The sequence below is a fragment of the Chionomys nivalis genome, chromosome 1, assembly GCF_950005125.1.
Source record: "Chionomys nivalis chromosome 1, mChiNiv1.1, whole genome shotgun sequence".
Classification (NCBI taxonomy): Eukaryota; Metazoa; Chordata; class Mammalia; order Rodentia; family Cricetidae; genus Chionomys; species Chionomys nivalis.
Window position 1 is genome coordinate 114887048 of NC_080086.1, and position 13396 is coordinate 114900443.

At 35.8% G+C, this 13396-nt stretch overlaps 1 protein-coding gene across 29 annotated transcripts in view; it reads left to right on the forward strand.

Moving 5' to 3' along the window:
* The window catches only part of Nrxn1 (neurexin 1), a 1077006-nt gene that overhangs the window by 100345 nt on the left and 963265 nt on the right, over nt 1–13396 (forward strand). For 20 of the 29 annotated variants that reach the window (XM_057767124.1, XM_057767151.1, XM_057767179.1 and 17 more), the window contains one exon: nt 1613–1642. The exons of 8 other annotated variants lie outside the window; for them this stretch is intronic. In XM_057767124.1, coding sequence (XP_057623107.1) covers nt 1613–1642 — 30 coding nt within the window. Of the gene's footprint in view, nt 1–1612; nt 1643–2393; nt 2402–13396 lie in introns of those variants that run through there. One more of the 29 variants, XM_057767355.1, reaches the window with a different exon arrangement.

Genomic DNA, 13396 nt, shown 5'->3' on the forward strand with positions numbered 1-13396 from the left:
TGCAATGTCAAAACCACCACAGATTTCTAAGTCTCTTTTCTAAAAGTTAGATCTCCAGAAAGTTTAGATCTTACCAGGGATAATTTTTCGAGGTAGTCTACAAAATAATCCTAGAAATACAAATATGTTTCTAGGTGGAAATATATATATTCACAACAAATATATACATGTGTGTATATATATGTCAATGTATATATGAAAATATATGTGTGAGATTAAATGAAAAATTAAAAATTTGAATACATGAATCTCTTCTTTACCATATAAAGGATTGAATTAATCACATATAAAATATTTTTCACTTATGTGATTATTTTTGTTGAAATCCCTCCAGAAATGCTGTTCCAGAAACATCTTCACTGTTAAAATCATTTCCAAATTATGTTGTGATTTCAGAATAATTTCTAGTTGTATCTGCCTTACCAAAATATAAAAATACACTTACGAGTTTGAAAAAACAAATCGGGGCAACTGGTGCATAATGCTTTCAAGTTCAAAGTTTCAAATCTATTTGAAGTATCATTAGAAATTGAAAAGCCAGATTTTTTTAAACTTGATCTTACATTTCTCTGATTGTATATAAAGTTATTGAAATATATCCAAAATTGACAGCTGTGTTTCTGAGTTGAGACTAAGCTGCTATGATTCTATGATTCATGATTTTCAGAAAAAGTACTGTTTCACGTGACTCTTTTGTCACGTAAACTCTTTTGGTTGCTAAGATGATCCTAACAGCTGAGCATGTTGGCAAAATGACATGAGGACTATGGTTGAGGCTATCCTAGGTTACATACTGAGAACCAATCAAAGCAAGAGACTATTTTCAATTTTCTTTAGAAAAATAGTGATCTTCATAAAATTTTCTTGGGGATATTATATCTGCAGTGTATAACTTGAGTAAATAAAGGAGCATAAACACAAAACAACATTTAATTAAAATGATAAATAATTTTCTTCCAATGAAAAATTAATTGAATCTACTTAAAACTTACCCATTCTTTCTTGAAAACATGACTGTGTCATAAATCCGAGCTTTTCAATTGCATGCCTAATTATCTTGGTTTTGCATTTGAGCCACCTGCATCAGACAAGGGGACATTTCTGCATTGTCATTTCAATGTGACTAAGGCCACTTCCCACTCCCACACCCCATTTAATTATGAAAGTTCTCATTTTTGAAGAGAGGAAAAAGATCAGACCCAGCCCATGATAAAGACAATCTTTTGGGTGTTCGTAAAATATAATTTTATTGCCAAACAATGGCAAGCCCTATGGGGACAATGTTCCAAATGTTATCAAAGCACACAAAGGGCAGATGCACTATTTAAGGAACTGTTTGAATTTAAATCATACTCTCATACTTTTGTTTGTTCTAACTAACACTTAGAATACACAGCACAGCATATGCTGGTGTTTACACTGCTGTTTTATAACTCTTTGCCCCAAAGCAATCCAACCAAGGCTTGAAAAAATGTTTTTGATTTGCCTTTGTGATACAGGCATGTCTCATAGGAAGCAAGATGTCTGTCACTGAACATTTTTGTCACCGTGACAACCCTGCCTTCCCATGCTCCCTTGTTTATTGCTGACTGTGCTCTTGTTTCCCTTCAAGGTCTGGCACACCTGATGATGGGCGACCAAGGTATGGGTTCTGCTCCTTTTCCACTCTGCTTTCAGTGTTTTCTTGTTCTGTAGCTGCTTTCAAAACCATCGCTGCAAAGTATGGCGGTTGCTTGGAAACGATGTGGCTGCAAATGAAATACATAGCTTTTGTTCACATTTTTCATGGTTTATTTTCTGCTTCTATTTGTTGGCTTGATGTTGTTTGGCTCCTGCGATGCTTGTATCCCTCCATCCCTCTCACTGTGACATCTACAAATAAATAAGACATAAGAAATTTGACTGAAACCCTGCTTTTCTTATTGGTGTCTATGCGAGAGTCCTTACAGGAGAGGAAAGTCCAGAGCAGTCAAGAGCTAACATCTGAAACCCCCAGTATCACCTGCTCCATTAAGAGTCCATTATTCATCCATGCATGGCAGTTTGGGAACTTGTAGACAGCTTTGACTTTTGGTTTCCAGGGTGCTGATTGTAATATTCCATGCAATTGATACTATGGGCATTGAGATTCTTCTTTTATGTAACTTTAAACATGAGCATGGGCTTCTTATCCCTTGCATGAACCTTTCTGTAAAAACAGGCAGAATTCTCAGAATGTATGGACTGCCTTTCCATTGTCTTCAAAACATTGTTTATATCCTCTTGTCTTGTTTAATTTTCAGAGAGCAGCACATCTATGTATATTCATAATTTTTCTTGTTGTTTTTTTCCTCTTTATTCTCTTTGTCTGGAAATCCTTTCTTCATGGACCATCTCATCAAATGCATAGGTAAAAGTAAAGGTACTACATTATTTTGTTTCTTAGTTTCATCTGTGTGGATTACAGTGTGTCTAAGTTATGCAAATGTATGTAGACCTTTGGCATTGGTGAAAGGTACTGGGAGGTAGGTATGTGTGTGTTAATGAATATTTATGAATGTAAGGTAAGAAAGCGTTCTTCAAAATATTTTTGCTTTGCCCTCCCATGTCCATGTTTTGCTTTTTGGACTAATTTTTTCCATGTCAGTTGCTTATATAATTACTATATTTAAAAATTAGCTATAGGTTGTGGTGTCAGTCCCTGCAGTATCATTTAATGGTATTTAAGTGATGAGTGTAGTGACTATAATTATATCTTCCTCGTATATTCATCTCTGAATGGACACACCTGCCCTGTCCATTCTGCCTAATGCAAGCATCATTATAGCACAGCTCCAGGGTTGTATGCTCTGGATTCTTCCCTTGTTGCCTGCTAGATGCCGTAGAAACACACTGATGTCATGGAAGCCCTAAAAGGCAGCACTGTGGTGGAAACAAAAGAGGAAAAGCAAGCTTGCTCTTTATGCATACTAACATCAAGAATGTTAATAGCAACTATATATTGCTGTGTCACTTGGTAAGTCAGGCATGAGTACTCTTTGAAGTATATGGAAGAAGAAGCATGTTCGGTTTGCTGTTTAGATGCATCTACATTGTGTTTAGCAAAGGAAATAAGTGACTCACAGCCCTGGTAAATGTTTAGAATGACCTTTTTTGTTTTAAATTGTGAAATAGTTAATGCGCCCTTGATCTCTGATTCTAAATCAAAATTATCCTGAGATACAGCAATATATCTTTTCCTTGAATTTTATGACACTTTCTTATGTGTTAAAAGTTAACATCGTGACTAGGATGAGCGTTTGCTGCTCTACCTTCTTGCATTTGTATCATCCAACATGGAACCTTTTCTGTTTCAGAAAAGCATCTGAACATGAGCCAAGCATTAAACAAGAAATGACATCTAAGTTAAACGTTTTAAAATAGAGCTTTCGCTTACCTGTCACAGCTTTGCCAGTTGACCATTTCCAATAGTACAACTTCATTTTGTTTTGAGTCTTAGTCACTGTGATAATGATGGTGTCATCAATTCTCTCAAAGCATTGGTGAGTCATTTTGGGTAGTTCCTAAAGTCTTTGCCCAAGGCTTACATCCCATTGACAGCGAGCTCTAGTGAGTGTGTCCCTAACGGTCTATATACTGTTCTGCGTGTGGACTCAGGGTTAAGATTATATGTAGGAAATTGTCTTTTGCTTTCTTGTTAATAGAATGTGCTTCAGTATATGTATGCATATATTTATATAAATGTATAAGCATAGACTTTGAGTATATACAATCATCCATTATACTCTTAAAAAAGTAACTCTTTTAAAAGTAACTCAAAATACTTTTCTAGTTATATAACTAAACATACGAAATAGTTCATATTTACATCCAGTTGATAACAATTCAGTGTAATTAATGTTGAGAGTCACTTCAGTATACTATGTAAGTCTCAAATGTTTCTGCTGATATGTGTAACAGGCATTTTTTTTCATTTCATCATTTTTATCAAATTTTGTTCTCCAATGCAAAGCTATAGAGGAAAAACATTTGATTTTTCTATTTATTTTTTTAAAAAGATCATTGGAATCAGTGTGTATCTAATGATAGATGGAGAGGTTACTTTGAATATCAGAGTTGCCATCACATAATTGTTTGTTCTAGATATATAAAAATGAAAAATAAACTTTGTCAGTCTTTCACTGTGAACTGGTTTACCAATTTACATTCTAGAGCAGAAAGTACAATTGTGACTGTCATGGCATCACGCTCAGCCTGTCAGCATACCATGTGGATGAATTAGTGCACAGACAAAACTTAATAAGAGCATGAATCCAGGTCAACGTATTTCTGTCACTCAGTTGGAAGACTCTAGCATATTGTCTAGGAATTTCACTTTGTAACTTTCTACATCAACTTAAATGCTAGTTGTGCATTAAAAAGAAGCTAAATCTGACTCATGAAACATAACTGGTTCACTCTGTAAACTCTTGTTTCTCTCCAATCTTTCCATCACCATGGAATTCTGAAGCACTCTTCTCCACTCCACTTTTCTCTGACAGGGTGAACTAAGAATCTTTGAAATGGACCTCTGGAAAATTACATATTTCTGTGTCTGTATATAGAAGCAAAATTGAATTCAAGAATGTCAGTCATCATTAATGCTTTGATTTCTTTTGTGAGAATTTTTTTTATTAAATTCCAAGTACCCAGTTAGAGATGAATGCATTTCATTTAAAGAAAATAAGTAAAGATAGAAGTGAAAAGGAGAGACATTTGAATAAACCTCTTGATCCTCCTGATTTCTTCCACCAGAAGGTAACACTGGAGTCCCTTTCTGATGGACCCTTCCCAAGTGGATGTGGACCCTGACCTCTTCCAGCTCATTCAGGGTTTGGAATCTGCAAAATATTTCACCATTTCGGTATGACAAAAATGGCTAAGGCAGATGGATACATGTTAGGGGTTCATGTTGTATGGTAGAAGAATCATGAAGAATGAAATGAATGTTTTCTCTTCATGGTACATCATACTTAGGCCTGTCAGCTGGTTATTCTGCTTCAAAATTGAGAGTCAATAATTTAAATTTGTTTTATGATTTAAAATGGAAATATTTCCCTTTTAATTAAATATAATTAAGAATAATCTCCATTTTAATGGATTATAGCTTTCTTTTGGAGAGCTCTTGCAGTGCCCATAGAAAATCTAACTGCTGCTGGCTGTATGATTCCAAATAGTCTTTAGGGTATTGCTTGTTATTGATTGTACATTTATTTCACTTGAAAGTTGTCAATGGCATTATTTTGGTGATCAATAGTGATGGTAATTTATTTTATTTTTACTTAGAACCTAAATTTAACAATTTCCTTAGAAATTTGGTGTTTTCCTCACCCCGTCTGTGTGTGCACATGTATGCACGAGTGCACTTGTATGTGCATATGTATGAGTGTCTTTGTCTATGTAACTGTCCAGGTCATTCCAACAATTGTTTATTTTTAAATTTACTTATTTGGATTTTACTCTAGTAGGGTTCTGAAAGAATTAAATGACTCTTAAATCAAGAAAAATAGTAATATGTTATACATGCAAATCCAGCCATAATTTCTGGTCACTAACTGAGGGTAAGAGGCTAATTATATCAGTTACATATTGATGCTTTGAGGAAAGGCTTGTATTTTCCTTCACAGCATAGAATTCTAATTGTGCATTTAGATGTTTTGTTTTATTTTATGCCACCTTTTCCTAGTAGAGTGGAAGCTCCATGAGGGCAGGCAGTTCATGTTTCTGGTTGACCATTAGATATTTCCAGGACATTTCTTTTCTTACTGGGTCTTGAATTTGCCATTTTCATGACACCAGTGTATACAATGTGCCACTATTGACTGGAAGGAGAATGGGTCAAAGTATAAAAAGGAAGGGGTAAAAAGGATGAGAAATGTTTTTAGGTATTCAGAAGAAATTAGCAAAAGATTATACAGGATGTATTTATTTCTTCCTCTAAACTTCCTTTTGTCTTTTAATTTTCATTCATTCTGATATCACTTCCATTTGCCTTAGCATACCCAAGAGTGGATCTCTAAAGAAATATAAAGTCAAGGTATTATTGTCTTTAATTCTCACTGTCTTCACACATAGAAGAAGAATTACAGCCAGCTAATGGGTTCTGGGAAAAGGAAAATTCATTTTCTGCAGGGATGAGTCCCCTGATGGATTTTCACATTTTTAATGTCAATTGTCACCACAAGGAAAAATAACCAAATCTATAGGTCATGTGATGTCTCTTTGATTTCATCTTCTTTTTTTCTAATTTTCTTAACTCTAGTATAACATAGAATATTCAGCTGTTAGAAAATTCCAAATTGAAGTCTTGTATTGTGATATGTCTATTTTGTGTCTTATATAAATATAAATCCTATACCATGTGTGTGAAATAATTCTTCTCTCGAATCTATCAAATGAACATTTATTATTTATTAATAATCCAAGGTGTTTAGAGAAGGTCAAAGTTTTATAAGCCGAACACTGAAGTGTGTTTTCATGTATTCAAAAATGTATTACCTCTGTGGTATTACTGATATTTAAGATTCAAATCAGAATCAATCCTAAGAAAAATCAAAATAATTTTTCTCACAGTAAATAGCCAGATTCCTTAATACATAATTGATAACAGCCCTCAATCTTATAGCATTTAAAAACTTTTATGTCCTGTCATATTATTCTATTAAACCCACTCATAAAATAAATTTGATATTTGTATAAGAGCTAAACTTCCTTGAGGTTTTTATTTTCTTTCATTTCTGTAATAATCCAGTCATGCTGCTGTAACAAAATGGTATGGATTAGGTTAGGTTCTAAATAGCGATTCACAGCTTCAGAGCCTGGGAAGGCAAATGTCAAGGTGTGCGTTCATTTGTTGTGTAGTGAGGGCTGGCGCACTAGCTATAGAACACCTACTTTCTGTGTCCCCAAGTGCTGAAAGGTGGCAATGGAGTCTCTGGAATCTTTTATTAAACAAAACCCACATTTTTAGAGGATCCTCCTTGAAGCACAATAATTTCTCTAAATCTTTGCTGTGTGCATGTGACTACTGGGGAGACAGTGACATTCAAACCTGTTGTTCTCCGTGGCTTTCGTTGCTGTAGCTCAGCTCTTGTTTAGCTACAGAGCATCTTTGGGCCATGCTTGGATTGCCTCACCAGCCTTCTGATGTGCAAATGCATTTAGAAATTCTATGTGTACTTCACTGTACTTTCAGATTTCCAAATCAATTATAAAGATAATCTTATTTACTTTGTATGGATCTTTAAGTCACATTTTTCTAATTTAGCTCCCTAATAATAAGTTATCTTCATTGCCCAGAAGAGTGTAAATTGTAATATATTCTATTGAAATCGTGGTTTTTTTTTTTTTTTAATATGCGCCAGCTAAGACGTAGTTTGTCACTGTGACCTGTGCCACTACAATTTGGATCTTACGTCCACAGAACTGGAAAACAGCAGAACTTTAAGCATCTACTCGGTCCAGATGGCCAACAGAAGAGCTCTGACTGCTCAGTGTTGCCTCTCAGTTTATCTTCATGTCTGTCTGCTCAGTCTTCAAATTAACATGAGTCACTTTGAGAACATGTGTTTGTTTGACATTTCTATGATTTAATTTATATCTCTTTGTGTTTATAAATAGTAAAGTTGCAACTGTTTTCGGAAACTGTAGTTTTGGGTTGGTAAATTCCCCATGTCTTCATAAACTCTCTTCATAGCCTTGTATTTAAAATATCGGTTAACTAAATAAGAATATTATTAGATTTGTAGAAGATTAACCTCTCTTCTTGGAACATAGAAGAAACTTTCCACGTTATTTGTGTGTGTGTGGGGGGGGATTATACAACTAGAAACTTTCACGCCTTCCTAAAAAATGCTGCAAATCACATTTAATTTTGTTGTTGTTGTTGCTGTTTTTTTTCTTTTTTTCTTTTTATTTATTTTTTATTCTTTTTTAATTAAAATTTCCACCTGCTCCCCGTTTCCCATTTCCCTCCCCTCCTCCCAAATATTGCCCCCTCCCCCCACTCCCCTCCCCCTATCCCCACTCCTCTTCTCCTCCCCCCACACCATTCCCCCTCCCTCTCGATACTGAAGAGCAGTCCAATTTCTCTGCCCTGCGGGAAGACGAAGGTCTTCTATCTACGTCCAGGAAGGTGAGCGTCTAAACAGGCTAAGCTCCCACAAAGCCAGTTCATGTATTAGGATTGAAGCCTAGTGCCATTGTCCTTGGCTTCTCATCAGTCTTCATTGACCGCCATGCTCAGAGAGTCCGGAATCAACCCATGCTTATTCAGTCCCAGACCAGCTGGCCTTGGTGGGCTCCCAATAAATCAGTTCCACTGTCACAGTGGGTGGGTGCATCCCTCGTGGTCCTGATTTTTTGCTCTTGTTCTCCCTCCTTCTGCTCCTCATTTGGACCTTAAGAGCTCAGACCGTTGCTCCAAATTGAGACTCTGTCTCTACCTCGATCCATCGCCAGATGAAGGTTCTAAGGTGATATGCAAGATATTCATCAGTATAGGATAGGGTCATTTCAGGTTCCCTCTCCTTAGTTGCCCAAGGTACCAGCTGGGGACATATTCCTGGACACCTGCGAACCCCTCAAGAGTCAAGTCTCTTGCCAACCCTAAGATGGCTCCCTTAGATAGGATATATACTTCGCTGCTCCCGTATCCATCCTTCCTATATCCCAACCATCCCAATCCCCCGAGCTCCTCCCATCCTCCCCTTCTCATATTTCTCATCCCATTTCCCCTTTGCCCCATGCCACCTCACCCGCAAGTTCCCAGTTTTTGCCCTGCAATCTTGTCTACTTCCCCCTCTCCATGCGGATGACTATATGATTTTCTTTGGGTTCACTTTCTTATTTAACTTCTATAGGATCACACATTATATGCTTAATGTCTTTTATTTATGGCTAGAAACCGATTATGAGTGAGTACATCCCATGTTCCTCTTTTTGGGTCTGGGATACCTCACTCAGGATAGTGTTTTCTATTTCCATCCATTTGCACGCAAAATTCGAGAAGTCATTGTTTTTTACTGCTGAGTAGTACTCTAATATGTATATATTCCACACTTTCTTCATCCATTCCTCCATTGAAGGGCATCTAGGTTGTTTCCAGGTTTTGGCTATTACAAACAATGCTGCTGTGAACATAGTTGAACAGATACTTTGGATAGCACACACTCACCCATCCAGATGGGACTTCTCAGCACCTATTTGTTGCTGTTTTTGAAGACAGGGTTTCTCTATGTAATAGCTCTAGCTCTACTGGAACTTGCTTTGTGAACCAGGCCAGCCTTGTACTCCTAGAGATCTACCTGTCTCTGCCTTTCAAGTGGTGTGATTAAAGGTGTGTGGCACCACCACCTGGTTCACATTTAAATTTTAACATATGTAATTAAAAATATTCTTTTTCTAAAATGATTGTCTTATTTATTGAATTAAAAATCATCTTTGTTCATCTCAATATTTTTAACCATATGTTTTAAGATAGAGCAAAGTGCTTTGTAAATAGTACAGCAGATAAATCAGCAGATTTCAAAAATCTTCATAAACTATATAATTTTATATAAGATAACACTATATAATTTCTCATAGTAATGAATTAAGACAAACAGATCTCTGAATGTCATTGAATGTGTGAGGAGAAAACATCTGAAATCAACTTTAAAAGTAACAGTAGTACTAGAGCGCCATAGGAGGTCTTACTTATTGTGATATAGCGTATGTTTATTATTATGAAACTAGTCTTTGCCTGATTTTTTTCAAGACAAATTTAGGAGGAACCTATTGCAAAACATTGTCCAGGATCCATTACATCTCGTTTTCAAGTTTTCTATTTAGAGTGGTGAGACCCAAATATGGTAATCTGTAATCAGTATAACACGGTGGGAAGAGTCTTGAAGTTTCCAAGCCTGGATGTAGGCCCATATTCATTCTCTCCTGACCTTGAATAAGCTACTTAACCTTTGATTCAAGCTTGGAACTCAGAAGACTGATGAAGGAGGTTTATAATGTGTTCAAGGTCAGCCTCGGCATACTGTAAGTCCTTGTCTCAAAAAAAATTAATAAAAAAGAACTAACAATACACAAAATCTTAACCTCATGTATCCAATACATTATCCATGTAATATCAGTTAGTAAAATAATCTATGACTGAATGTGGTTACAGACTACAAATGTTTTAGACATGTTTTTATTTTAAAAATAGAAAAAGTTATGCCATTCATTTAAATTAAATGAACCACAATATACCCAAAGCCTATCAAACATGGTGCCCTTATTTTACTGTCTTCTTATCATCATATCAATATATTATTATTATTATTATGAGATTACTTTAGATTATAGCAAACTGAATTTGGGCATCTTAATGGCCTGTACTACAGAGAACACACATGTTAGAGGTTAGAAGCTTGTACCTCTGTGATTCTTAAGGCTTGCTTAATAATGGGCTGACAGATTGAAAGGATAATTTTCAAAATCCCATTTTAAATTATATTTTTAAATGATTGTGGTGTCTCATAGGACACCATTTTTCTTTCCCTTCCTCCCTCCTTGGTTCCCTTTCTCTTTCTTCTTCCCTCTCTTCCATTCCCTCCCCTTCCCTTCTTCCCTTCTTCCCTTTTATTTTCTATTTGCTCCAAGACAAATATCCCTAAGGGCCAAAAATTCAATAGTAGAAGTCTTCTCATTGGCTCAGAGGAATGCACAAAACTAAAGGGACCTTTGATCTTCCTGTTCCCTGTTTCATCTAGGAGGTCTTTGGGAATTCAGTGGGGACTTGAAAGCCTGTCCTATAACAGTGATGATCAAAGATTTACTTTAAAAATTCTCTTGCCAATCTATTTTAAATGTATTTTTTAAGCAGGCAGTACTTCCATGTACATGTACATTTCCATGAATATATATGTAGCAGAAAAGGCTTGTGGAAACTTAGTTTCTAAATAGCTTTCTTTTTTTGTGATCTCTTAATAATATTTTTGATAATTTATGGCTTACTTTGTTTTCAAGTACCTCAGGTTGTGCTTTCCCAATCAAGGAAATAAGATTTCTTATTCTTAGGTTAGCTATCCATACCTCTAAGTTTTCAGCTTTACCATGCCTAGAGATGAGTGTTCATGTGGATGATTGGTAAGGAGTCCAGATCTGCATCTATTAGGTTTCAGATACAGAACCTGAACTGATGAACAATAATAGTAAGGAACTATCAGATTACAAACAAATAAAATTGCAGAGTTTGAGGCCATTATTTAAAATAAATGTCATATGTTTGTCCTTTTTGGAAAGAAGGAAATGGAGCTGGAGAAGAGGGAGAGCCATGGGAGAAGAAGGAAAAGAGGAAGAGAGAGGAAAGCTGGAAAAGAGAGAGGAGGTGGTAAAAGAGGATTTTTCTTTAGCCTTAGTCCTGGTTATTGAGTCAGCATTGATATGGATCACACTCTGTTATGCAGGTTATAAAAGCCCTGCTTTTCAGAAGGGAATTTTACTGACCTTAAGAAAGATAACTTGGGGTGCATGATGTTAGGCTCCCAAAAATTCGCAAAGAACTTTTTAAAAAAGAAGAAAGAAATATCACCACATTGATGCTACTACTTCTCCAAGATGAAACTGTTCACTTTCAATTTATATTTAGTTATAGAAAACGTCTCTTACACACACCAGATAGAGTCATTCCTTTTCTATCAGTTTATTCACCTTTGAAGTGCTGTGCATCTTAGGTCACAGAACTGCCCTTGCAGAACTGACACAGCTGAAGCTCTGGGAGTCATATGTATTTACCCTCAGTCAAGTAAGAGTTAGGATGTTCCTATAGTTGTGAATAAAGGCTATTTTCCTTTTCCTCTTACGATCATTTTGCCATATAACACAGATATAGCCTATGAAATTATGCCACCAAAGCCACAAATGAGATCATCCAGAAAATCAAAACAGCATTTTGTTACATGACATTTAAAAACCACATTTTATTTTGTTTCTTGGGAAAGTCACATGGTCAGTTGACCCACTTTCCCAATTTATTTTTTATAGCTGGCATTTTAAAGATTGTATACATTTGTAGGAAATTTAATTATCCACTTAAGAAAACAACCAAATTTAGAATGGGTTAGCATGCTGCCAAAGGGATGGAATTCCCTAAATTGGTCAATTGTGATTCCCCTTGGCAGGGAAGCCCTAGAATACAAGCTAGTTGTGGCTTTTCAAACCTAGTAGCAAATTCTTCCAACAATTTGCAAAGGTTAGAGAATAGCTAAAAGTTTTGTTGTGCTGACGTAATTTTGGTAGCTTGTTTTGTCTTTCAAGTAATTGTGAAATGAAAGGGTACATACCTGATCCACAGCCAAAGGCACCTGCGTTTCCCATTGCTTGCCCAGCAGTTAGGGCTATATTGACCCACCGTACTTTCTGTGACTAGAAATCCATGGGATTAATAAATGTTAGATTCAATGCAGTAGAAGGATAGTGGAACCAGCAAGTGGTCCACAAAGAAGTCCCACTCTTGAGCTGATGGATGCGAATACTGTTAATTTTATTTTTGTCCTGTCATTGTATCTAGGAGGAATGACAATGACCTTTTAGACTAAGCCCCATTGACCTTTATCCTTAACTATCTGAAATATGACATGACTTAGACAAAGGAAATAACCTCTGCTGAGGACCACTATTGAAGCAAAGCACTCAAGTATTTCTCTTTACTGGTAGAACATATGAACAGTCGTTCACACATCACTACAACCTTGACACAACTGTCCAACACACATAAGCAAATTGTCTGTTGAGGCATATTTTTAAATACAAAAATTTTCAAGGTCCCCAAGAAAACTTTTTTAATAGGTTCATGACAGTTGGAATTCTGTGCTTAGAAAATAAAATAAAATAAATGAAAAAAAAAACAATCTTCCTCCTAAGAAGACACAAAGCACATGTTAGCCATTACCAAGTCCACCAAATAGATTTTGTTTTCCAAAAGCTAGATATTTGAACTTCATGGTGACAAGATCTTCTTTGTTGTTTTTTGTACAGTAACATATACTTTAGTTCACTCTGTACTGCTTCTAAGTTGAGTTTTCTCACTGCTGAAAAGAATAACCATTTACTTTAAGAGAACTTCTCCTACTGAGAAAGATGTGGTTAGATAATTGTCTTTGACTCCTGCAACTAAGTAGCTGTTTCTCCTCTAGTTAAGAGGTCATTCAAATTTTTAAACCTGTGTGTAGTGGTCATTAAAGTATTCTTGATATGTGATTAAGATTGTGTTTAAGAAAATGTAATAAGTTGAGTGTGTCACAACTTTTGCACTTTTACAGTGATGCCTGACCATGGATTCTCCATAATACGTTTAGGATCAGTTTCAACAGTAAAATCTGATAAAGAGATCAGACAGAAAAGG